Source organism: Pelophylax lessonae (assembly GCF_965119305.1).
Source record: "Pelophylax lessonae genome assembly, chromosome: 4".
In the NCBI taxonomy this organism is placed as follows: domain Eukaryota; kingdom Metazoa; phylum Chordata; class Amphibia; order Anura; family Ranidae; genus Pelophylax; species Pelophylax lessonae.
The window spans coordinates 283,956,881-283,982,718 of NC_138771.1; the positions used below are offsets into that span (position 1 = coordinate 283,956,881).

Below are 25,838 nucleotides of genomic sequence, written 5' to 3' on the forward strand. Positions count from 1 at the left end.
ATGATGTGCATGTCCCTATGCTCACTTATTCCTACCAATGTGTAGCCAAACTTTATTTATATCAATAATTTCATTTAAAATTGATTTTTTTTAACTGTTTCATATAGTCACATAATCATTATTTTGGAAGGTGAGCCATAGAACCAAACCACTAACCTAGAAACCCTCATCATTATTTTACATTTTATTACATTCACAGGCTGTTGATATAGTAGCACTATGTCTCTAACAAAACATTCTGTTTCTTTAAAAAAATAGTCAATTCCTCAAACAACTCCCATGCCTGTAAGCTTCTAGGTTCCCTCAAAATTATGGGATCTAGTCCCTATCCTACTTTTCTATAAAGAGATTAGCTAAGCCAAAAAGAAGATTCCTAGCTCACCCTCCAAATTAAAGGCACTAAATAAAGAGCATTCATTTTTTTCCCAACATGTTTTGCCATATTAAACCATGGCTTCATCAGGAGAACAAAACATACATAAATGTGTTTAAAGTGCTTGTGCTCCCCATTGGTCAAACATTTTGTTTCATTTGAAAATTTTATTTGGGGGTGCAAATACTTTGAGCACATTTATTTACAAATTGTTTGATGCTTCCCCATAATGCCTTTCGTCTTCTCCGTGCTTTCTTTTTTCTTTACCAAAAACATTCTAGTGGTCTGTGTCAACAAAAGCATCTACATTTAAAAGCACTGCAGAAATGCAGTTTCTGTGTTTAATGGCACTTGACAGTAACAGTGCATTGTGGGTGGCTATGATGACATTCAGTGCCACAAGGCCTTCAGTATCATTCATCATAGTTGCAGCCAGCGGTCTCCTACTGTACAGATCTCAGTAATTCCTCTCTGTTTACTTTCCACACACCAAAAAGCCAGAGTTATGAAAAATGTTTTTCCTCCACACCAACATAAATAACCTATTTCATATATACACACATCTTTGTACTCTAAGACCAAAACATTTTCTTTGACAGTGTTGGCTGTGCAGCGTAAAGCTTTAATGTTTTACTGAATGAAACATTTATGTTCCCACACATTTCAACAATATTAATATTAACAATAAGAATAATATTGTATTTATAAATAAGGGAATACAATAAAGAAAATGTAATAATTAAGAGACTTTCTCTATCTTATTTTCTACTGGCTGGCATTAGGTTGATGTTATACAATTGCCTACATATGGTAAAAAGCTAGAACCGAGTTACTATAGACCAGTGAGCCTGGCTTTTGTTGTATGAAAACTGAAAGTATTATAAAGGGAAGAGATTAAATACAAACATGTGTAGCAGACAATTAACTGACAGGTATTTAACAGTTGGGTAGTTGATTGTTATAACTACTACTAAGGTGTTTTTTTTTTTAATTTTGAAAAGACATTTAAAGGATAAGATCACCTTTGGGAACATGTTATACATTACACAAGTTTTTAGTAACATGTTCCCAACGCTGCAGCCGCTGCCAAATCTCACCTTGAAAGTTAGATTTGACCAAGTATTTTTATATAAAATTCATATTTTATTCATACATAGAAAAATAAAAGTACAAAACAACCAAAACTACATTTAAAAACATGTAAACAGATATATGTACAATTGGTCACCAACCGCCAGATATTTATGATACATGATCTCAGGTGAGTGAGCCCCTTTGCATCAACGCGTTTTGCTGGTCTGCTTCCGCAGGACACACATAGAGGTAAGCATAAAAAAACAACAGGCCTCACTTGCCTGAATATAAGTACGCATGAATATAAAGTATTCCTGGGTGGACACCAGAGTAACAGGAATAGCCGAGCAGTATGTACCCCAAGTCGTCTGATATAATCAGAAAATTGATATTACAAAAAAAGGACATTTTCAAGACACATATGAATTGAAGACAAAAAACTTCATGAAAGCATGCAGGCTCAAAAAAAATAAATGCACATTTTTTTTTTTACCTGCAAAAATATGTGCATTTATTTTATTTTTTAAAGTGAACGTATCCTTTTATACTGTTCTTCATGAACGCTATGCTGAGGATATAATGGGATTACCTACATAATGATATCCTATGTACATGGGTAAAGAGCTGGTTAAAGACAGAAGACAAAGGGTAGTTGTAAAAGAAATAGCATTATTATGGGCTAAAATTGCCATAGGTGTAGTACAAGAAATTATATTTGGGCCAAATTCTTCTGTTTTTTTATTAATAAGGCATGGGGTGGAACAAATATAATATTTACATTTTTGCTGCTGACCCAAAAATGTACAGATCTTTAGAAATTCTAGGGGCGTTGATACATTTTAAAAGTAACTCAACAACCCAGAAACATAGGCTGTTACATAATGAATGTAATACTCAAGTAAAGATTACGATTTACACTACTAATATAAAGACTTAAGCTTTGCACTACCTTTTGACATGTTGTTACATCCAAATATACTTTTAAAAGCAAAAGTCTTTTTTTTTTTCATTTTTTGTTTGGTTAGGCAGTTCAGCATGTAACATGTGCAGATACCCCAGTTTGCCTAGAAATAATTGTACCTTGAGAGGAACACAAATTCATTCATACATTTTTGATGATTATTATCATATTTTGTGAATCAGATGTGAATGTGGTTTTAAGTCACTCAAACATTTTTTTACTCAACCAAGGCAATAGTCTATTACCCTCTAATCATAAAATGTATTAAGGCAAGGTAAAAATGTGGTGATACTAAGTCACTATTATTCAAGTGAAACAACACCTAATACCAAGCAGCAACTGCAAAAACGGTAGGATGCACAAAACAATACATAAAATGTGTGATTTTGGTATAGCGCTAACACCCTACCTCTAACCGCCTTGGCTATATCCTGAAAACTGGGATATGGTTTTTAAGCACGTTGTAAAAAAAAAGAAAGGATTTTAAGATGGTTCATAGTTTACTAGAGTAATGGAGGGAATGTAAGGTCTATTGATGAGGAAGATGTAGTGGTAGATAGGAGGAACCATTCTAGAGATTACAAGGGGCAAACAAACAATTGGAAATGGGTGGTGCTGAAGATGATAGGCTGCTGCACAATATCAGCAAAGTCACAAGAATCCAGAAGCAGTGCATCACTGAAAGTGAATATCTGTGGCACTTATAATGTCACTCTTGCCTCTAGCCCATTAGGTAAGGGACAAACACCTGTGGGATCTTGGGGAATGGCAGTGGTGTTATGAGGAAACATTACATCTGAAATGTATTTTCCCCATTAGCAGGTGACATTTATATTGTAAGCGTATGCAAATAAAGGCTTAAATGTTTTTACTTCAGACTTTAGAAATTCTAGGTGATGCCTTCACACTGTGCAAAGATAAAAACACAATGGACAACAATGGCAATCTCATTACTCCTTGTCATAACTGAAGCTTCCATTCATAAACCAAAGATCATCTAATGTTGCAATTGTCTATATAAAAAAAAAAAGAAAAATCTCCATTTTCTGTTACAGCAATTATAAAGATGAAGTTTAAATTACAAGCTAAAACACAATGGCCCATCCAAAATAAATGGCCAACTTCAACAGCACCAGTGACTGTATTACTCATTCTTTTACTTTTCCAATTCCTTAAAAAACACCATTCATCCATGATGGAATGTCTGAAAAGAAAACAAAATGATGCTCTTAATTCGTAGTTGTTTTTTTGTCATCTAAATATTCACCAGTCCAAAATGTTACTGATGCCACTGCCACTGCTATATCAGCTAATCAATTTAATTCAAACTCATTTTGATAAAAAATATTCTCATGCCTGACAGAGCAAGCCAAGTTGAGCATTTTCTTCTAAGGCCATGTGTTCATAACATTTGTTCACCTTAAGCTGTTTGTCTTCCCATTAGGGTGAAAGGGGAAGTAAAATCAACTTGGTTAGAAGTAGCTTTAAAAAAAAAAAACAAAAGCATCTCAAACAGATCCCAAAAACAAGATCAGTGCATCTAAAAACATGCTATAATTGTCTAGCTAACAAGACCCTAATGCCCCATACACACGTGCAGATTATCTGCAGACTTTTGTCTGCAGACTTACCATTTCTATGTAGTGCAAGGGCCCGCCGGATTGCATACAAATTCAAAGTGTTTAGGTTTGACCTCATATTATATGGTTTTGGTAAGTCTGCAGACAAAAGTCTGCAGATAATCTGCACGTGTGTATGGGGCATAACAATGATGTCCTTCCCCAGTAAGCTATCTCTCACAAAGCAATGATTCTTGCCGAAAAGTTAGAGACATGCAACAACCAGCATGTGGAGAAGTAGCTGTGATGAAAACTAAGAGCATTGTACTTACAATGTGGATCAATGTTAAGAAGCAAATATAAAAAAACAGGAACTGGTAAAACTTCCATAATCATAACTTCCACAGTTATTTCCTTCTTTCTTCACCTAGATGTCTTTCTTACAAAGCCACTATACATCATCAAAAGCAATATAGTCAATTTCTGCTTGTCTTCTAGATTGTACATGTAAGATGAAGTGCTATGATGCCATATTACGCCTAATGGTAATGAGGAAAAAAGGCCACACAATTGACAAGTTTGTTGATTGAAACCATCAACAAATCAACCAAAGGCTTTCTAGCAGCTTCTCCAGGTCAGAAGCCAAACTTTTTATCTTATTTCCTACTTTTAATGGATAGGAAATTCCAAAAAAAAAAATATCCAGAGTTTGAAAACAGTTCTGGCAATGCTTGAAGAATCTCTATCTAACCCCCCAAATGATTTAATGCCCCAAATTGTGTCCATGGAACTATGCATACAAGATTCTAAATATGTTTAAACTTAGTAACTACTTGTGCACTGAAATATAAACATCCATTTTACCAGATGTTGCTCAGCTAAAATGTTCTTCTCAATATTATAAAATGTTATTCCCACATACCTGACTACCTTTACTAGAAATGAAACACAGTTAACCACCATCTTTCTTAGGATAGAGGCAAAGTAGGGAGTGTTTGTTTTAGGGATCGGCCGATTATCGGCAACACCAATATATCAGGGGCCGATATGCACTTTCCCCGATATATCAGAATCGGCCCCTGAGGTAACCGATATTGCCGATATTTAGGGAAAGTGCATGTACCGGATTGATGCCTGCATCTAGAGGCATCATCTCGGTACCGGTGTCCATAGCCGACGGTTGGCTGACTTATAATGACAACCGATGCGGCTGAGAAGCCGCTGGGCTGTCATTACAAGGAGCCGCAGGGGATGTCCCCCCCCTCCCACTGTCTTTCGCGGCTCGCCCAGGTCTCCTGTCCCACCGGGAGACCTGGGCATCCTACCTCCACCGCCGCCGAAGAGAAGACCCGATCAAAGCCGCATTCGGGTCTCCATGGAAAAAAACTAGGAAATTATGCCATGACATCACTTCCGGGTACTCAGCGCCAAATTAAAAAAACTGACAGCATTCAAAACAGCCAAACTTGGCGTTTTGAATGCTTTTCAGTGCCGAGGAGGGGTTTGGGGTCTTTAAGACCCCCAGATCCCTCCACAAGGAGTACCTTTGAATAAAAAAATAAAAATATTTTTTTTTTCCATGTTCGAAAATATCGCCCGGTATCGGCCTATACCAATATCCGATGACCAAAATATCGGTATCGGTATTAAAAAAAACTATATTGGTCGATCACTAGTTTGTTTCCTTGCACTCAGCACAAAGTGCAGCTTTTGGTTGTGTGACACTTAAAAATCTGATTCTTCAGGGAAAACTTTTACATAAATTATGTCATTTGTGTTTTTTTTTTATTAGAGGAATGTTGAAAAAGTTCAGCAAGCAATTCAGTTTCTGACTTGTTGCAATGCTCCTGTCCAGTATTCATATAGAAGGATGTGTCATGTAGGGCCTATCATTGATCCTCCTCCTTTTGAGGTAGAGGGGAAAGCAGCACTGCAGTCTTTGTCAAGATCAATTAACATGATTTCAGATTCCAGAGTGGAGAAAAACCCCATATAAGACACAGAAGGAAGATAATAGTTATGTTGTGAATGATGAGGGGAAATGTTTGTTTGTTCTTCTGTATATGAGATGAGACCTCTATCCCCTGTCTAGCAGATGTGGTAATGGTGGCCAAACTGATGGAAATTAAGTATTCCAGCGGAAGGTGAAGAGATTTATATTTTCCAAACATGGGAAGCTTCAGTCTTACATATTTCTATAATGACAAGCATAACACTAGTCTACAGCAGGGGTATTAAATTCAATTTTACGGAGGTCCGATTAGTAAATTTTTTTCCAGCAGAGGTCTGAATCGTTTGTGCGAAGATTCCTGTACATCACAGCCCCCTTATGTCACAATCCCCTTCTTACATCTTCACTTCATAGTTTGCCCTTCAATGTAGTATCCTCAGGCCCCCTTCACATCACCCCCACCCTCCTCACAGTAGTGTACTGAATCACCTTTACATAACACAACCCCTTTATTGAAAGCAGTTATCATCCCCCTTAAATCATTACCCCCCATAGTACTGTCCTCTGCCCCCCCCTACACAGCACTGCCCCCTATTCATCACCCACCCCCCTCACATCACAAATCCCTCATCTACACAGTAGTCTGCTTTTCCCCCTTCACATCATCTGCCCCCCACAGCACTGCCCACTTCACATCACCTTCCCCCACCCCCTATACATCACCCCTCCCCCAAAGCACTGATCCCCTTCACATCACCTGCCCCCCCCTCTACATCACCCCCCCACAGCATTGTCCCCCTTCATATCACCTGCCCCCACCCCCTTCACATCACCCCTCCCCCACAGCACTGCCCCTCTTCACATTACTGGCTCCCTGCACATCAACACCCAAACACACACACCCTTCACATCAACGGCCCCCTTTACATCAACCCCCCAACACACACACCCCCTTTACATCGCTCCCCCCCACAGCACTGCCCCCTTACATCACAAATCCCCCCCCCCACAGTAGTGTGATGTGCCCTCTTCACTCCCCTACAGAACTGCCCCATCTCAAATCACAACCCTGCCTCTTCACAGCACCCCCCCCCCCACACACACAACATTGCCTACCTTCACAGCCCCATACAGCACTAATCCCCCCCACCCCCTTCCCCCCCCACAGTAGTGTGCTCTGCCCTCTGGATATCCAGCCAGCCTCTCCCCTCAAGGAATGCCTCCACTTACATCACCCCCTCCTGTAGTGTCCTCTGCCCCTACCACCAATCACTTGCTTGTTAATATGAAAAGCAGCCGCCAGCTCTCGCTCCTGTCCAATGCAGAGCCGCGCCTCCCGAAGTCAGCTCAGTACCAGCACTATTACCTGCCCCCAATGCAGAGCTGTGCCTCCCTCGCATAGTATATTCATATCCCCAGACATGCAGAGGATTACAGCTGCTGAGGCTGGGTAACAAACGCGGCTCCTAAATGGCGAGACTGCAGGTCCAGATGGGACAGTGGCTCGGTCCGGATCCGACTCGCCGTCTGCAATTTAGTGATGCCTGGTCTACAGGATAGCAAAGCTTATAGACCCCTGCTATAAAAGGAAAACCGGAGACTGTTTCACAGCTAAGTAAAAAAGACCTAAGACACTAACAAATTATTCTCCACAACCTGATTGCACCACTTTTCCCTGAACAGTTCCCGTCAGCAGTTCTAAGAATGACATGGCTGTCCTGTGCATTTTGCCATCACCTCTGACACCTCATCCTGCAGCCAAACTGGCAAGAAAACAGTAGTATCTAAGGATGGGCCGAACACCCCCCTGTTTGGTTTGCACTAGAACATCTCGAATAGGGAAAAAGTTCTAGCGAACATGGAAACTCTATTTAAGTCTATGGGACATGAACAGGAAAAATCAAAAGTCCTTATTTTAAAGGCTTATATGCAAGTTATTGCCATAAAAAGTGTATGAGGACCTGGGTACTGCCCTGGGGGACATGTATCAATGCAAAAAAATAAATACAATTAAAACGATTGTTTTTAAAGGAGCAGTGATGCTTAAAGTGAAAGAATAAAAATGAAAACGTTTAAATATTTTGCCTGGGGGGTCACCTTAATGTGCCTGTAAAGGGGCACATCTATACGATGTATGGAGCCTGCTGAAGCAATATTTGACTTTTGTAAAGGAAAAAATGTCATTTAAACTTGCTTGTGGCTGTAATGAATTGCCAGCTCCCAGCAATACAGATAAAAGAAAATTAAAAAAAAAACAAACAAACGCATAGGGTCCCCCCAGTCCATACCAGGCCCTTTGGGTCTGGTATGGATTTTAAGGGTAACCCCACAAAATTAGAAAAAAAAGTAGCATAGGTTCCCCCCAAAATCCATACCAGACCCTTATTCGAGCATGCAGCCTGGCAGGTCAGGAAAGGGGGGAGACGAGCGAGCCCGTACCCAATACACCAAAAAAGTATAAAAAAGTAAAAACCACAGAACACAGTTTTTGACAAGTCCTTTATTAAAAAGAAAAAAAATAGTGTCCCTCGATGTAAATCCATCGTCAATCGCAATGCCTGCCGAACCCGAAAAATAGAAAAAAAAATAAAAAAATGCTTTGCCTCTTAAAAGGCTACTTATATAGGCTCTTATATAGGCAATGCGCAAGGCCACCCATTTACGTCACATAGCGTCATGTGACGTCAGAAGGGGGTAGTGCCACTGGGTGACGTAGCTGGGTGGCCCACCCCTTGCCTATAAAAGAACTGTCAAAGCCAAAAATCGTGCATACGGCAGGTAGCCTCCTAAGAGGGGGAAGCATTTTATATATTTGAGGATGGATTTACATTGAGGGACACTTTTTCCCCCTTTTTCTTTTTAATAAACTGTTTCCTGTGGTTTTTATTTTTTCTACACTTTTTTGGTGAATGGGTAGGGGTACTATGTACCCGATACCCATTCACATAGAGGGGGAACTGGGATCTGGGGGCCCCATTGTTAAAGGGGGCTTTCAGATTCCTAAGAGCCCCCAACCCGCAGACCCACAAAACCACAGCTCAGGGTTGTCGGTAGGACATGGTGCTTTGGGGGGCAACCCAAAGCACCCTCCCCATGTTGAGGGCAAGTGGCCTGGTATGGTTCAGGAGGGGGAGCGCCCACTCTTCCCCCCCTTTCCTGGCCTGCCAGGCTGCGCGCTCGGATAAGGGTCTGGTATGGATTTTGGGGGCCCCACAACATTTTTTTTTTCAATTTTGGCATGGAGTTCCCCTTAAAATCTTTACTAGACCCAAAGGGCCTGGTATAGATTTTGGGAAGGAACCTCACAACATTTTTTTTTTTTTTTTAAATTCTGTGATAGGGTTCTCCTTAATCGCCAAAATAAAGGGCACTTTCACCCCCTTCCTGCCTAGACCACTTTTCAGCTTTCAGCGCTCATTGGTATCTATGGGAAATCTTGGTCAGCTTGATATTGCACTGCTCCTCATCTTTAACATTGGCGTCTATGGTAAATATTGGTCAGCTTGACATGGCACTGCTCCCCATTTTTAACATTGGTGTCTATAGGAAATCTTAGTCAGCTTGACATGGTACTGCTCTCGAACCATAAGTGACATAGACACCAAACTTGGGGAGCACCCAGATAAGATCAAGGACTACAACATATCAATACATTTTAAAAGTGGAGTATGCCTGTATACTATACTGACTGCACTAATCTGACTGAACTCACTATCCACTAACTACCTGCCTAATCTCTATTGTCACACACTATACACGGCTGCTATGTAAGCAGCAGCCTTATATAGTGTGGGGCGTGGACTTTGACCCTGAGCCATGATTAGCCAAAAGTACCCTGCCTTTGGCCAATCATGGTTCTGGCAGGACATTGTTCCGTGGCCAAAGCCAAGCATTTAATGCACTGCAATAGCGCAGTACATTATGGGGCGCTCACCGGCGGGCAAACTTCCCGCCGAGCTCCTCGGATGTTCATGTGTTCAGCGAACACACGAACACCCGATGTTCAAAACCGAACTTACGTTCGACTTGAACATAAAGCCCATCCCTAGAAGTATCATGCACCTTATCCACTACAAGCTCATGGCCATGAGAAAAAAGTTCTAGCAGTGCACTGAGGCACTAACACTGTGAGGTTGATTTACTAAAACTGGAGAGTGCACAATATGGTGCACCGGTGAATGGAAGCCAATAAGCTTCTAACTTTAGCTTGTTCAATTAAGCTTTGGCAAAAAATCCTGGAAGCTGATTGGTTACTGTGCAGAGCTGCTCCAGATTTTGCACTCTCCAGTTTTAGTAACTCAACCCCTATGTGTGAATGTCAAAAGAAGCATTTTGAAAAGATCAACAGATTGTACATAGATTGCCTATTTGTCTATTAAACACTTAGTTGATTACTGATTGTGCATACCAGTAGCCATCGTTTATATATATTTCCTAGTAAATAGTATAGCATTTTGGTCCTTGCCTAGTCTCAAATGTCCTATCAAAAGACTGGTCTGTGCAGGTGCTGTCATCCCCATATGTACTGAATTGCTCATATTATAAAAGATCAGATTAACCTTTATTAAAATGAATCATTCTTGGGTATGTGACAGCTTTCAGTTGCCCCAGTGAAGGAAAATGTTCCTAAGCTATTGGATGGCTGCGTGTATTTTAAAAGATTAAATAATATCTGTTTTCATTTAGACAGATAACCTTTATCAGGTAAACGATATAGATATGTGTACCTTAAGCTTATGACATACAGGTTTCTGCCCAATAATGGGTGACTTCAGTCCTTTTTGGTGCAGGTGCAGGTATACAAGCACATAGCTAATGTAATAAATATAACAGCAAATATAATATTTCCAGGAAAAAAAAATACTCAAGTGTATTCTCAGTCTTGTGATTAGATTAACACACAGTAAAGCAGGTCTGTTAAGGTAGAAAAATGGAGGCAATGCCTTTCAAAGAAGTTATTTCCACAAGCAATAAAGAGGATAAGGAATCCATCCATTGCTTAGTGGAGTCTTGGTGGCTGTACCTGGGCCGAGTGCATGTCTTCAGATGCCAGTGTGTGGTTACAACCTATGCTGTTTGTATTGCAGCTTTCAGGTGAGAGGCTAGCAATACCGGTGGAGGATTTTCACAGTGTGTGAGCACTCTTTGGATTAGGACATTGCACAGTGCACTTTCTCTGGGCTGTTTTTACATGAATGAACTTATCAACTCTTACATATTGGGACTTTCTGTGCATATTTTATCCCATTTCCATGGATTTTTTTTAACTACTTCCGGTCCGCGCTATAGCCGAAAGACGGCTGCAGCGAGGACTCACATTTTCGGGAGGCCGTCTTTAAACGGCCTCCCAAACACAGGCTCCCCGCGCGCTCCCGCGAGCGCGCATTGGGGAAAACCTGTGTTGGCCGTGTCCCTTGGACACAGCCAATCACAGATCGTGGTAAATGGCCAATCACAGCGGCCATTTACCACGTGATCGGGCCGTGCGATCAGAGATGATCTCATATGTAAACATATGAGATCATCTCTCATCGCCAGCGCTCCTTCCTCACACAGAGACTGCAGTGTGAGGAAGGAGGAGAGCCGATCAGCCGCCTGGGACACAGGAAAATGTAATCAGGGCACTGATCACCAGTGCCCTGATTACACAAGGTAAAAAACATACACAAAGTGCCCACCATCAGTGCCCACAGTGCCCGCCATCAGTGCCCCCCATCAGTGCCCACAATCAGTGCCCATAGTGCTGCCAGTCAGTGCCCATCAGTGCCTGCTCATCTAGGCACTGATGAGCACTGACTGGCAGCACTATGGGCACTGAGTGTGGGCACTGATGGTGCTGCCCATCAGTGCTCATCAGTTCTGCCCATCAGTGCTCATCAGTGCCACCCGTCAGTGTCCATCAGTGCCATCCGCCAGTGCCCATCAGTGCCGCCTATCAGTGCCCATCAGTGCCGCCCGTCAGTGCCGCCTCTCAGTGCCCAGCAGTGCCACCTCTCAGTGCCCAGCAGTGCCACCTCTCAGTGCCCAGCAGTGCCGCCTATCAGTGTTAATAGTGCCGCCTATCAGTGCTCATCAGTCCGGCATATTAGTACCTCCTCATCAGTGCCCATAAGTGCCACCTCATCAGTGCCCATAAGTGCCACCTCATCAGTGCCCATCAGTGCAGCCTCATCAGCGCACATCAGTGAAGGAGAAAAATGTATTGATTTATTTTCAAAATTTACTCGCAGAAAATAAGAAAAACTTTTTTTTTTCAAAATTTTCTGTCTTTTTTCTTTTTTTTTGTAAAAAATAAAAACCCCAGAGGTGATTAAATACCACCAAAAGAAAGCTCTATTTGTGTGAAAAAAAAATGATAAAAATGTCATATGGGTACAGTGTAGCATGACCGCGCAATTGTCATTCAAAGTGTGAGAGCACTGAAAGCTAAAAATTGGTCTGGATGGGAGGGGGTATAAGTGCACAGTAGGCAAGTGGTTAATAGTTCTATGGATTGTATTCCATTTTAATTTATTTATTGTTGATCCTTATTGCATATCTAGCGCTGCACCATATTCTTTATTATTTCCACAAACAAGTCTGGTGTATTTCTTTTTTATACAAATATTGTAAGAACACCTCTTCATGCATTCATTTTTCTATAATTTAGGTTGCTCTTTTTTTATCAAAATATAAATTAAGCAAAAGAACACAATGTGATATTAAGGACCATGTCATAAGATATACGGTAAGTGAAAAATATTACAATTACTATTGACTGCTGTGATTTTTTTGAATATTCAGGAACTATAAGGTAATCTGTCAAGAATTGTGGTCCTGTTGGAATGAGAGTTCTTCTGTGTATGTGTAAGATCTCATATGTTCGCACATGTGAAGTTTACTGCCAATTTGTGCATAACAAAGCATGTGTTTATATTTCAATGCATAATAATAATAATAATATTAATAATTAAGTAATAAGTATTATTACCTAATAATTAAGCTTGACTCTTGTGTATTGCCCCATATAAAAACGCTATGCCTGGGTTCATATTTAATACAAATAACCTGTTTTTTAAAAGAAACATACAGTAGGGATGATCATACTTTCTTTTTTTATTTATTGTGGTCAGCACTAAAATAATATAATTAAATATTTGTACTCATTTTAGTCAAGTAAAACTGAAATATTGTATTTTAATATAACACAGTTTTCAGCCAACAGGTGGAGCTCTAGTTTCCTTTTTTATATGTGAAACATTGTATCATTCTCATATAGGCTAAAAGAGGCCAATTGTTTTCAAGACCAAAGTGGGTTAATTAATTAAAGGATTAGAAAATATTCATTAGTAGTTATGAACTTAGTAAATATGGTGAGGCTGTGTACGTTAAATACCCAATCATATGCATGGGAAATTAAAAAAACATGTTTGCTGTGCTGTCTATTTTGGTACATCATGGTGCATTGGAAATCCTTTTTAACTACTTGCTGGCCCCCCACCCTCAAATGACAGCAGAGCTGATCTTATTCTGGGAAGACGTTATATCGCGGCGCCCCAAAACAGCCACTCTCGCGTGCCCGTGGGGGGCGCTCAGCATGGTGTTCCCAGCCGTGCTGTGTTCCAGCACGGACCGACCCCGATCTTGGTGAAGAGCCAATGACGTGGCTCTTTACCCATGTGATCGGCTGTGTCCAATCACAGCCGGTCGCATGTAAATGCAGAAGTGCCGTTTATCAGTGCTCTTCGCCTCACACTGTCAGAGTGTGTGGCGAGGAGAGTCAATCAGTGGCTCCTTCTCAAAGGGGAGTACAGGACAAGTAATCAGGGCACTGATCATCAGTGCCCTGATTGCAGTAAAGCAAAAATACCAGCATTAGTGACACCAATCAATGCCCATCAGTGACCCCATAAGTGCCCACTAATGACCTCAATCAGTACCCATTAGTGATGCCAGTCAGTGCCCATTAGTGCCTACTCATCTGTGCTGCCCATCAGTGACACCAATTAGTGCCCGTCAGTGACCCCAATTAGTACCCACCAGTGACCTCAATCAGTGTCCATTAGTGATGCAGGTCAGTGCCCATCAGTGCCTGCTCATCTGTGCTGCCCATCGGCGCTGCCCATTAGTGCCCATCAGTGCCACCTATCAGTGCCCATAAGTGCCACCTATCAATGCCGCATATCAGTACCACCTATCAGTGCCCATCAATGCGGCATATTAGTGCCTCCTCATCAGTGCTACCTAATCAGTGCCCTTCAGTGCCACCTCATCAGTGCCCTTCAGTGCCACCTCATCAGTGCCCATTAGTGCAGCCTATCAGTGCCCATCAGTGTCGCCTCATCAGTGCACATCAGTGAAGGAGAAAAATTACTTATTTATGAAATTTACTGACAGAAACTAAGAAAAACGTTTTTTTTTTTCGAAAAGTTCTGTCTTTTTTTTTATTTTTTTGTGAAAAATCAAAAAACCCAGCGATGATTAAATACCACCAAAAAAAAGCTCTATTTGTGTGGAAAAAATTATAAAAATGTCATTTGGGTACAGTATTACATGACCCACGCAATTGTCATTCAAAGTGCGACAGTGCTGAAAGCTGAAAATTGGCCTGGGCGGGAAGGGGGTGAAAATGCCCAGGATTGAAGTGGTATGCATTTGATGTTTATAGGTAAAAAAAAAATGTATATTTAATAAATATAAAAAAATAGTTTAAAAACATATAAACCTAAAAGAAAGCTAAAATACAGTTAACCCAATAAAATATATAGTTCCCTTTGATCTTAACTCTAGTATTTGGTTGTTAAAACTTTGCTTAGATTGAATTTTTATCTTTGGTTGTTATGCTATCCATCATTATATGCAATTTGGATCCTGGACCATTTACGCTAGCAACCTATGTTTGATTCACATAGTACCCTCATTTGAATGATGTAGCTCACATCTCGCTAAAAATGTATTTTACCAGATTTCCAGTCAAGCATTTATAATGTTTTAATCAGTACTATTATATGAATTATTATGAAAATGTCTTTCTTTTATATAAAGATTTAATGCTAAGAAACATGAAAAGATATCTAGGAGTACTATCAAGTAGTTTCAAATGATATCATATAACTAGAGGTAAAAAGAAGATTAAAGCTAATTTGCTTTAATATCACTCATATGCCACTTATTTAAAGTTAGGAAATGAGATCCATGAGGCATGATTACTAGATGGAGCACATAATAGTGTAACTGTCTTTTGTAATGTAAAATTTATGAGAATTTAGACATTTAATAGTTTGAGCTTTTCCTACATTAGTAGTTATGACTGACAGATCACCCATCAGTAAATGATTGCCCAAATGACTGGCACCTGTTATCATAAAGGCCTAATTTAATACAAAGCGACTGATTTACTAAAAGAGTAATACACTCACTTTGTTCTCTGGAGATATGTTAACTGCAATCACCCAATCATGTGCAAAGCAACCTTTTTTTTTTTTTTTTAGTAAAAAAAAATCCATACATGGTTTACATGGTCAGGAGCTCAAAGTGAACCCAGGATTACTTATCTACGTGAAAAATATAGTTCTCTAGTAAATAACTCCTAGAAATTATTGCACATACAGTATGTAAAGTCATAAATCCTGGAGAGCTCTTAATGCACTAAGACAGAATCTTTGACTTTCGACAATAGGTATGATTGCCCAATAGTGCCACTCTAGGCAACAATAAACGGGTCAAAGTATGCTATGCGAGATTAAAGGAATACGGTTTTCATGGCATACAGAAGTATAAGAAATGGTTATAATATTCTCCCTTTCAGCCTAATAGAATGCTGTTCTTCTGTTCTATTGCTTGCAGAATCATTTGCTTGACTGTTTTATTTAACTAAACAAAAACTAAATATAGTTAAAAATGCACTTAGAAATAAATGACACACCTTTGATGAATACATATTGCTAAGTACATCTGCATCTAGTGTTTTCATCTCTTCTTCTGAATCTATAACAAGAAATAAAAACATAAAAATATGCAAAAATATATCTATAAAATCATGCATGGTGCCAAACTAATACTAATAACTACTAAATAAACAATAGTTTTTAAAAAAACATATTGATTTATATTGGGTTATACTGGTTAATATTCAATATATATTACAATAATGCTGCACATTTGTCATGCCACAACACAAAACATGCTTATTAATAAGGGTTCTTCATTTTCCCCAGTAAGCACTTGTTATTTAGCTCAAATAGTGAGCCACATTAATTGTATGTAAATGAACATTTGAGCCAGTGCGGTGCCATAGGTAATTTACATATACTGTGCCCTTTAAAATATGTTGAATTTTACTGCTCACAAGATGCTGTGCAAAGATTATGTGCTCAGCAGTTTAGGAAAAACTATATTTAAATTCTATGACTTTTTAATAAGGAAAAGTCAAATGTTTAAAGTGCAGTAACCTAAAGCGACTAACAAGAAAACATATTTTAGTGATCTGAATACAGTAATGCTCTTTATTGCCTTTTTTTAAATTAGCTAAATTAAACCTATTAAGGACAAATATTTATAATTATTAAGTTAGAACACAAAGATACCGGAGATGGATGGCAAGGAAAAGACATGCTGGTAGGTTAATTGGACCCTGTATAAAAAAATTGGCCCTGCTATGTATGTATGAATGTGAGTTAGGGACCTTAGGTTGTAAGCTCCTTGAGGGCAGGGACTGATGTGAATGTACAATGTATATGTAAAGCGCTGCGTAAATTGACAGTGCTATATAAGAACCTGAAATAAGGAAAACTGGGAAAAAAATTGGATGTTTACCATAGTAACTAAATTCCTCATATTTGGAAACTAACATGATTAGTAGTTATGGTCATCAGCTCCATTTTGTCTCAGAACATTCTTTATAAATCAGTCTTATAAAGCCCTTTGGAATCTAGACACATTAGCCACATGTGCTGCTAATATTCATTGCATCTATGACGGGACAAAGGTAACTTTAGCAATTGCTGATTTTCGGTAAATGTGGTTTTAACATTTTAAAATTCAGGTGAATCTAAATAGTGAATGTACTTTATAAATTAGTTAAATATTTCCCTTTGGCTGTAATGTAGTGCTGTATACTTGTAAATTAAAGAAATGTAATATGAACAATATATGCATTGTCCATTTATTTAGCTGTTTCATGTGAAATCTAACATCTAAAATAAGAGTTTACATTTGCCTTGACTGCTCAGTTCTTTCTATGCTGCTGCTTAGGAAATAGATTCTAGCCAGTAGCCGTATAGAAAATGATAACTAATTACACGGAGAAAAGTATTCCAATATTGTCCCATGACATTTTCATCTGCTCTGTTGCAGGGCAATTAATGGGCGAAGAATAAGTTGATGATTTACTACATTTACTAATGATTTATGTTATTATATTATTATTATATAGGATTTATATAGCGCTGACAGTTTACACAGCGCTTATATTCAACTCAGGTGCCAAGAGGTACAGCACCTAACAACATACCTATAGTACAGTACCATCAGAAATCAGGTTAAGCCAAAAACTGTGATAAAAGTACAAGATTTTCTTGATAATATGGACAGAAAACATTATCACATACCTTTACGACATTAATATGACCATAACCGTATACATGCTTTATTGTGTCAACTAATCTGGTATGTTAAATTACACATTCTCAATCTACAATGCATATTTTGATTGTACTGCAAAAAGAGCATTCATCTGTTACCCAATGTTCACATGTTAGACGGCAGAGATCCAAAATCACTGAATCACGACTACCTTCGCTGGCAGATAGATACCAATTAGTCAGTAAATTCACTTTGATTAGTAAAGGTTCAATAATTTAGTCCAAAACTGATTTTTTTTTTTTGGTAGCTGTTGGAGTAATCCACTTGTTTTTTATCCCTTGGGTATTGAGGTGGTCAAATCTTAATAGTGTAGTTCCCAGCACTGCTTCCCTTGAAATGTCACTTCTCCGGTTGTACTGTCCTGTCCATGGTATAAGGTAAACTAAATAAAGCAAGCTTATGAGTGGATAAAACCATGAGCACCTAGGGAAAACCAACATATGACTTTTAGCTAGCCTTACTCTTATGCTTTTGTCTTTTGGCTAGAACCTGGTGTACCCGGGTATGCTTGGTGTTTCTAATGAGTTCTCCCTGTACCTGCTGGCTGTACTAGGACTTTATGCAGTTTATAGATTTTGCCTGCTAGAAGAAAAGTACAAAGGAAATATATGTGCATTTGAATTATTGATCTCCTGGAGAGCTCAGGTAGATGAGAATAACGTTTTTCAACCACAGGTTCACTTTCTTTGCATCTGCAAACCCACAACAAAACAGGTTGAAATAACTATGAACAGGTGCATGCTTTTCAATTATAATAAGCCCTTGTACAAAATTAGAATGGGCTGCAGGCTTGTCAGAAATGATTTTTCTGTGCATAACACACACAAAAAATAACTAGTAGTATTATCTTTACCTCCCTGTATGACTTATATCACTTTAGTATTTTGCAAGAAGGGTAAAGGTTCTAATACAAGTTCACTATAAGCCACAACACTTTTTTCATATCTATTTATGTACCCAACCAGCTGTATTTTCATGATGCTTTCATGCAAGCTGTTTCACGATACACAGTTCTCATTTTTTTTCATGACAAGCAGCAAGCTGTAAATTAGGTATGATCTACTATGGGAAAATACACTATGTCCTACATGGCAAGTAACTCATAAAAGCAAGCACTCTTCATTTGACACATGTAAAACACAAAGGACACAATTCAGCATAACAACAAATACATCAATAAGATATATACTAGCTTGCATTATTTTGCTGCTCAGCTCTATCATGTAACAAGCAAGAAGAAATAGTCACAAAAACATAGTAACAGTTCAGAATAGTAAAGCTGTACGCTACCTGTGCACATCCCACAGCAGGTAAAAGCAAGAAGCATCAGACACACCATCTGAAACCTTAGTCCAGGCATCATGAATGATTTAGGAAACTTTAGTCCATTCAAAGACAAAAATGCAGTTGAGACTGACAGATCTTCTCTTTCTCAGTGCTGTGTACCATAATGAGAGTGCTGGATCCACCCCAAGTATATAAGCAGTGAAATGATGTCACAAGTCTACAGGAGAGCACTTTGAATATATCCCAGCCCACCTCTGTCAGCCCTTGCTGCTTCATATAGCATCTTCTCATTGCGAACAATATGACGCACGTTGGTAATGGTGATTTCTGTCTGTGGACGTAAACACAATGACGTCCTGGGATTTTTATCTAGCGCAAAAGTAGTTAAAAAGGATCTCCTGTCATTTTTTTATTAGTCATGTTGTGGAGCTGGCAATTAATACTTTGCAAAATAAAAATAACTTGAATGGAACTCAGTAGTAGTACACACTGCGAACAGTTTCCTGATGCTGCTAACACTGATGATACCATGCTTTGTCACAACATTGTTCTGTGATCTGAGAAAAGAAAAAACTCTTTCTAGAAAAGAATATAATGAACCCTAACTTCTTTTTTTTCCCCTCTGCACTATTCCAAAAGTGTCCACAGACATTAAAAAAAATGTTTTATCGGCTAGATTTTGTTTGATTGATAGTTAATAGGTGCTATATCATGTTGAATTTTATATTTTCAAATGATCAGTGTTGGGATAAAAATCATGTATATGATATATTTATATTAATATGTATTTTATACTTAAATTACCATCCAACTGCAGATGTAGAACAGAGGTGAGGTTTAATTGTAAGTTATAAATGATTGTAATTGATTGTAAATATTAATACTTTTTTTTCTCAGAAGTTGTCTAAAAAAAAAACAATGCATCAATGGGGATAATGGCATTAGCTATCCAAATCATAGCGGCTCTTGTATATTTGTAGAATATCCTCCACACAGAAGCTAGAACTGGAGAAGTGCTGTACAGTGCAATAACTTTCACAGGAATAGCTAAAGCACTAAACCTCTAGTCCTGGTTGGGTGTTGAAGCCCCAAAGGGTTTGAGTGGAGTGATATTGTAGACGTTTTTTTCAAATTCTTTATTGAACAATAGAAAATGTTACAAAAGTGCATCAAAATACAATCAACGAAATCAGCAATCGGAATACCCATAAAAGTGCAAGGTACAAAGTCTCAGCCAACAGACAAACTTGCAAAACCCGTATACGGACACATGAAAAGTACTGCATAGTCCACGTAAAACGGGGGTCAGAGAAACAGCGGTAAATAAAACAAACACCATTTACATCATGAAGAGTGGGTATGTACTGCATGAGAGAGAATGCACATGTTATCACCAACAACTACATTTTTTACCCACAGTAGGGTGATAGGATATTGTAGACATTTTAATACACTACTGAACCATCAATATTTTGAGGTCTGAAAGAGGCATGCATTGTGAAGTACCACTGAACCCTCAATGTTATGGATATATGCAGGGCTGCTATTAGAAATCATGCGGCACCATATAGCCTGACAAAAAAAATATTTTCACTTACATAACTTACATATTTACAGGGGAAACTGGAGAATACAGTACGTGGGGGGGGGGGGCGGTTGGCACCACTGTACAGCGGGGGCAGGAGGGTGCAGTACAGGGGGGAAGGGCACAGTGGGGTGGGCAGGAAGGTAAAGTATATGGAGGTTAGGAGGGCACAGTACAAGGGTGGAGCAGGAAGGCACAGCACAGTGGGAGGTTAGGCAGACTCAGGAGGGTACAGTATAGGGGCATTAATGTATAATACAGATGTGGTTTCCTCAAGCAGAGCTGCACAGGGAAGCTGCGGTCACAGATCCTACCTATTCTGGCAGGCTGTCACTGGGCTAAAGCTACAAATGGAATGACATCTGTCCCTCTACCTTTTCCTCCAGAGATTCTGGCTCTCTTCTAGCTCTTTTGAGGGATTAAGGAAGAACCACGAGACAGAGCATCTTATTACTACTGCTGTTTGTGTGGGCGGGATGTGTACTGCGCCAATCACATGAGATGAATAAGAGAGGAGGGTCAGCAGGGATTGGCACAGTACAAATCCCACCTACACAAACAGCCGCTTTGGGGTTCTTCCTTAAATAGTACCTCCACTTTTGTTGTGAAAAAAACATTCACCTCTGGGTGATCAGCATCACAGGGATTTTAACAAACTTTGTTGCAGGTTCCTACCTATTATTCTGAAAAAAACATCTGTTTGTCTGTGTCCATGTGTAAAGTGAATCAGTGTGACTTTATAATTATATCAATCAGCTGCTGCACTTGAAGTATTAAAGTGAAGGAAGTAGCAGGGTCTGCATCCCTTTGCATGCAATTTCCCTTTGGGAGTACCTCACCAAATATGACATTTTTGTTGCAAGGCATTCCAAAAATCTGATTGTATCTTAGTGCACACTTTTGGGAAAATCATTAGGCCAGTCATACAAGCAGGAAATGATACCTCTAGGTTGCCATATTGAATTGCATTTTACAGAAAAATACAAGATGAAAAGGAAAGTTAATATTTAATAACATTCAGTACCAGTTCACACTATTGCGATGCAGGAACACTGCAAATATACTACATGTTCCCGCATCGCATCTGCAGCACAGGCAGGTAACGCTGCCATATGTGATACACTGGTGGTGTAAATTCAAAGTTAGCGACACCCCCAGATCAGATCGCATATTGCAGTGCGATCTGACAGTTATCACAGAAATCGGATCGCACTGGTGTGAACCACCATGTGATCCAGTGGCGGCTGGTGCTCAAAATTTTTGGGGGGGCGCAAACAGAAAAATGTAATAGGCATTGCTTTGCGGCAAAAAACGCTGTAAAAATTGCATGACTTTGAGGTCACAAAAGTGTGAAAGGGGCCTTCAGTAATTAAGGTATAGTGTGCCCCCTTTCAATGCATAGTGACCAGCATGCCCCCTTTCAATGCACAATGGCCAGCATGCCCCCTGTCAATGCACAGTGACCAGCGTGCCCCCTTTCAATGCACAGTGACCAGCGTGCCCCCTTTCAATGCACAGTGACCAGTGTGCCCCCTTCAAAACAGTGACCAGCATGCCCCTTTCAATGCACAGTGACCAGCGTGTCCCCTTTCAATGCACAGTGACCAGCATGCCCCTTTCAATGCAGAGACCAGCGTGCCCCCTTTCAATGCACAGTGACCAGCGTGCCCCCTTTCAATGCACAGCGACCAGCGTGCCCCCTTTCAATGCACAGTGACCAGCGTGCCCCTTTCAATGCACAGTGACCAGCGTGCCCCCTTTCAATGCACAGTGACCAGTGTGCTCCCTTCAAAACCGTGACCAGCGTGCCCCCTTCAATGCAGAGACCAGCGTACATGCCCCCTTCAATGCAGTGACCAGCGTACATGCCCCCTTCAATGCAGTGACCAGTGTACATGCCCCCTTTCAATGCAGAGACCAGCGTACATGCCCCCTTCAATGCAGTGACCAGCATACATGCCCCCTTTCAATGCAGTGACCAGTGTACATGCCCCCTTCAATTCAGTGACCAGCGTACATGCCCCCTTCAATTCAGTGACCAGCGTACATGCCCCTTTCAATGCAGTGACCAGCGTACATGCCCCCTTTCAATGCAGTGACCAGCATACATGCCCCCTTCAATGCAGAGATCAGCGTGCGTGCCCCCTTCAATGCAGAGATCAGCGTGCATGCCCCCTTCAATGCAGAGATCAGCGTGCGTGCCCCCTTCAATGCAGAGCCCCCTTCAATGCAGTGAACAGCGTGCCGTGCCCCCTTCATTGCAGAGATCAGCGTGCGTGTGTGCCCCCTTCAAAGCAGTGTGTGGGCCCCCCCTGAGGCATCACTTCACTTACCTCACTCACACTGGCGGGAAGGTGATGACGTGATGCCGGGACGGTGAGTGACTGACGCATGCACCGCCCCCACGCATCACGTCACCCGGGATGTCCTTCTGTGTGATTGGTCCAGGCTGGAGTCTGAACCAATCACAGCCAGGGCATCACTAAAGTGGGGAGTGTCGGGCGCATTGCTCTGCACCCCCGATGACCCCCAGAAGGCCGCCAATCGGCGCCTCTGCCTGCAAAACCCCATCCCCCCCATAGCCACCAGTAGGTCCGGCGCCCCTAGAGGGCTGAAAATGGTCATTTTTTTTCTTTTTTTTTGGCCACAGATTGGGGGGGCTGCGCCCCCTATAGACCGTCCGCCACTGATGTGATCCAATTCTGCTGCAGACCAAAAAAAACAGTCCTGTGCATGTTCACTGTGATTGCGGTGCAAATTCAGCCATACAAATTGTATGGGTGAACTCGCACTGCACAGACATCGCATGTGATTTTAGGAGCAGTGCGCTCTGAATCATATGCAATTTCTCTGATCGCATTAGTGTGAACCGGGGCTCAATTACAATAAGGCTTGTGTAGCAATTGCATATGCTATAATAAAAAAAAAACACATGCCAGTGGTTGTGGGGGTCTTCAGTCGGGGTGCTTATTGGAATCTGGAAATCCCCTCTAACAATGGTGACCCTGCTCCTCAGTTTTTTAAAAACTGTCAGGGGCATGCTGGGTTGACAATTTCACAAGGGGATGGGATCACTTGGTTATATCACTGGGTGGCCCCTCCCCTTAGTTATTTAAGAACTGTCAGACTAAAGAGCGGGCAGACGGTGGGAGCCTTTGGCGGCAGTGGACCTTTTTTTCCCTTTTTCGGGTCGGTAGTGGTGGCAGACATCGTGTTTGACGATTGATCTACATCAGGGGGACATTGCTTTTTATTTTTGTTTTTTAAATAAAAGACTTGTCCAAAAATACCTTTGTCAATTTTTACGCTACACCTTTTTTTTTTTGGCGATTGAGTATACTTTGTACCCCATACTCATTTACATAGGGGGCGGCATCTTTAACAAAGGGGCTTCCAGATTCCGAAAAGCCCCCTGCCTGCAGACCTACACAACCACCAGTCAGGGTAGTGGGAAAGAGGCCCCCTGTCCCCATCAACCTGGAGAAAAGGTGCTTTGTGGGGTAGAGCCCCGCTGCCCCTAAGCACCCCCCATGTTGAGGGCATGTAGCCTGGTATGGTTCAGGACGAGGGGGGCGCTTGCTTGTCCCCTCACTTTACTGACCTGCCAGTCTGCATGCCTGGATAAGGGTCTGGTAATGATTTTGAGGGGAATCCATGCCATTTAAAAAAAAATAATTGGCTTGGGGTCCCCTCAAAATCCATACCAGACCCAAAGGGCCTGGTATGCATTGAGGGGGACCCCATGCTGTATTGTCCCGATTTTGTTATTGCCAGCAATTCTTTTTTTTAATTCAGCTTTCAGTGAGTATCCCCGCTTACAGCTGATGACTCATCGGTTGTTAAGAATGAAGCGGCTGCCTGCTTCTCAACAAACCAATCTATTAACCTTCTACGATGAAGTGAGCTGCCACCTAGATAAAGGTAAACCTGTGGATGTGGTGTATCTGGACTTTGCAAAGGCCTTTGACACCGTTCCCCACAAACGCTTACTGTACAAAATAAGGAAGGTAGGTATGGACCATAAGGTGAGTACCTGGATAGAGAACTGGCTCCAGGGGAGAGTCCAGAGGATGATGATTAATGGGGAGTACTCGGATTGGGCGGGTGTGAAAAGTGGGGTCCCCCAGGGTTCTGTCCTGGGACCAATCCTGTTTAATTTATTCATAAATGATCTAGAGGAGGGGATATCTAGTACAATCTCAGTATTTGCAGATGATACTAAATTAGGCATGCCAATATCTTCTATGCAGGATGTGGAAATCTTGCAAGCAGACCTGAACAAAATAACAGGGTGGGCAACTACATGGCAGATGAGATTTAATGTAGAAAAATGTAAAGTAATGCACTTGGGGGCCAGAAACCAGAAAGCAAGCTACTCACTAGGGGGGGAACCTCTGGGTGAGTCTAGGATGGAAAGGGACCTGGGGGTACTGGTAGACAACAGGCTTGGCAGTGGCATGCAATGCCAAGCCGCCGCAAGCAAAGCCAACAGAATGCTGGGATGTATAAAAAAGGGGATTCACTCCAGAAATAAAGAAATTATTCTCCCACTCTACAAGACTCTGGTCCGGCCACATCTGGAGTATGCTGTCCAGTTCTGGGCACCGGTCCTCAGGAAGGATGTGCTGGAACTGGAGAAAGTCCAGAGAAGGGCAACAAAAATAATTAGGGGAATGGAGGACATCAGCTATGAGGAAAGACTACAAGCACTGAACCTATTCTCTCTGGAGAAGAGACGATTGAGGGGGGATATGATATCAATGTACAAATACTGTACTGGCGACCCTAGCATAAGGAACAAACTATTCAGAGAAAGGAGATACAATAAGACACGTGGCCACTCACTAAAACTTGAGGAAAGGCGGTTTAACCTTAAAGTGCGTAAGGGGTTCTTCACTGTAAGAGCGGTAAGGATGTGGAATTCTCTTCCACAAGCAGTCGTATCAGCGGGGAGCATTGATAGTTTCAAAAAACTATTGGATGGACACCTTAAAGACCACAACATACAGGGGTATACAATGTACGGTTAAAAGCAAACACACACACACATCATAGGTTGAACTGGATGGACTTATGTCTTTTTTCAACCTCACTAACTATGTAACTATGTAACTATGTAGCTATTCACAGTTTGTTGAAGAGAAAAAAAAATGTGAAACACCTAAAAAAAACATGCAAAAATACATCAAAATTGCATGTTTTAAAACACAAAATGCACTGCAAAACGTGCCAGAAAACTGCATTAACTGCGACTGCATAAATGTGAACCTAGCCCTAGGGTTTGTTCACACAGGCAGCCAGGGGGTGGCAGTCACTCAAGGCTGTACACATGCCACAGCTGTGACAAAAAGTAATCTGCATGTCACATTTGGTGGTCAGTACAACTATTTTAAAACACAAAACACACTGCAAAACGTGCCAGAAAA

At 40.8% G+C, this 25,838-nt stretch overlaps 1 protein-coding gene across 1 annotated transcript in view; it reads right to left on the reverse strand.

The window, feature by feature from the left end:
• NTS (neurotensin) overlaps positions 1–19,004 on the reverse strand; it is a 56,311-nt gene extending 37,307 nt beyond the window's left edge. The window contains 3 exon segments of the mRNA XM_082255435.1: positions 15,823–15,884; positions 18,831–18,956; positions 18,959–19,004. Coding sequence (XP_082111561.1) covers positions 15,823–15,884; positions 18,831–18,956; positions 18,959–18,989 — 219 coding nt within the window. The 5' untranslated portion in view covers positions 18,990–19,004.
• Between the last annotated feature and the right edge of the window lie 6,834 nt (positions 19,005–25,838).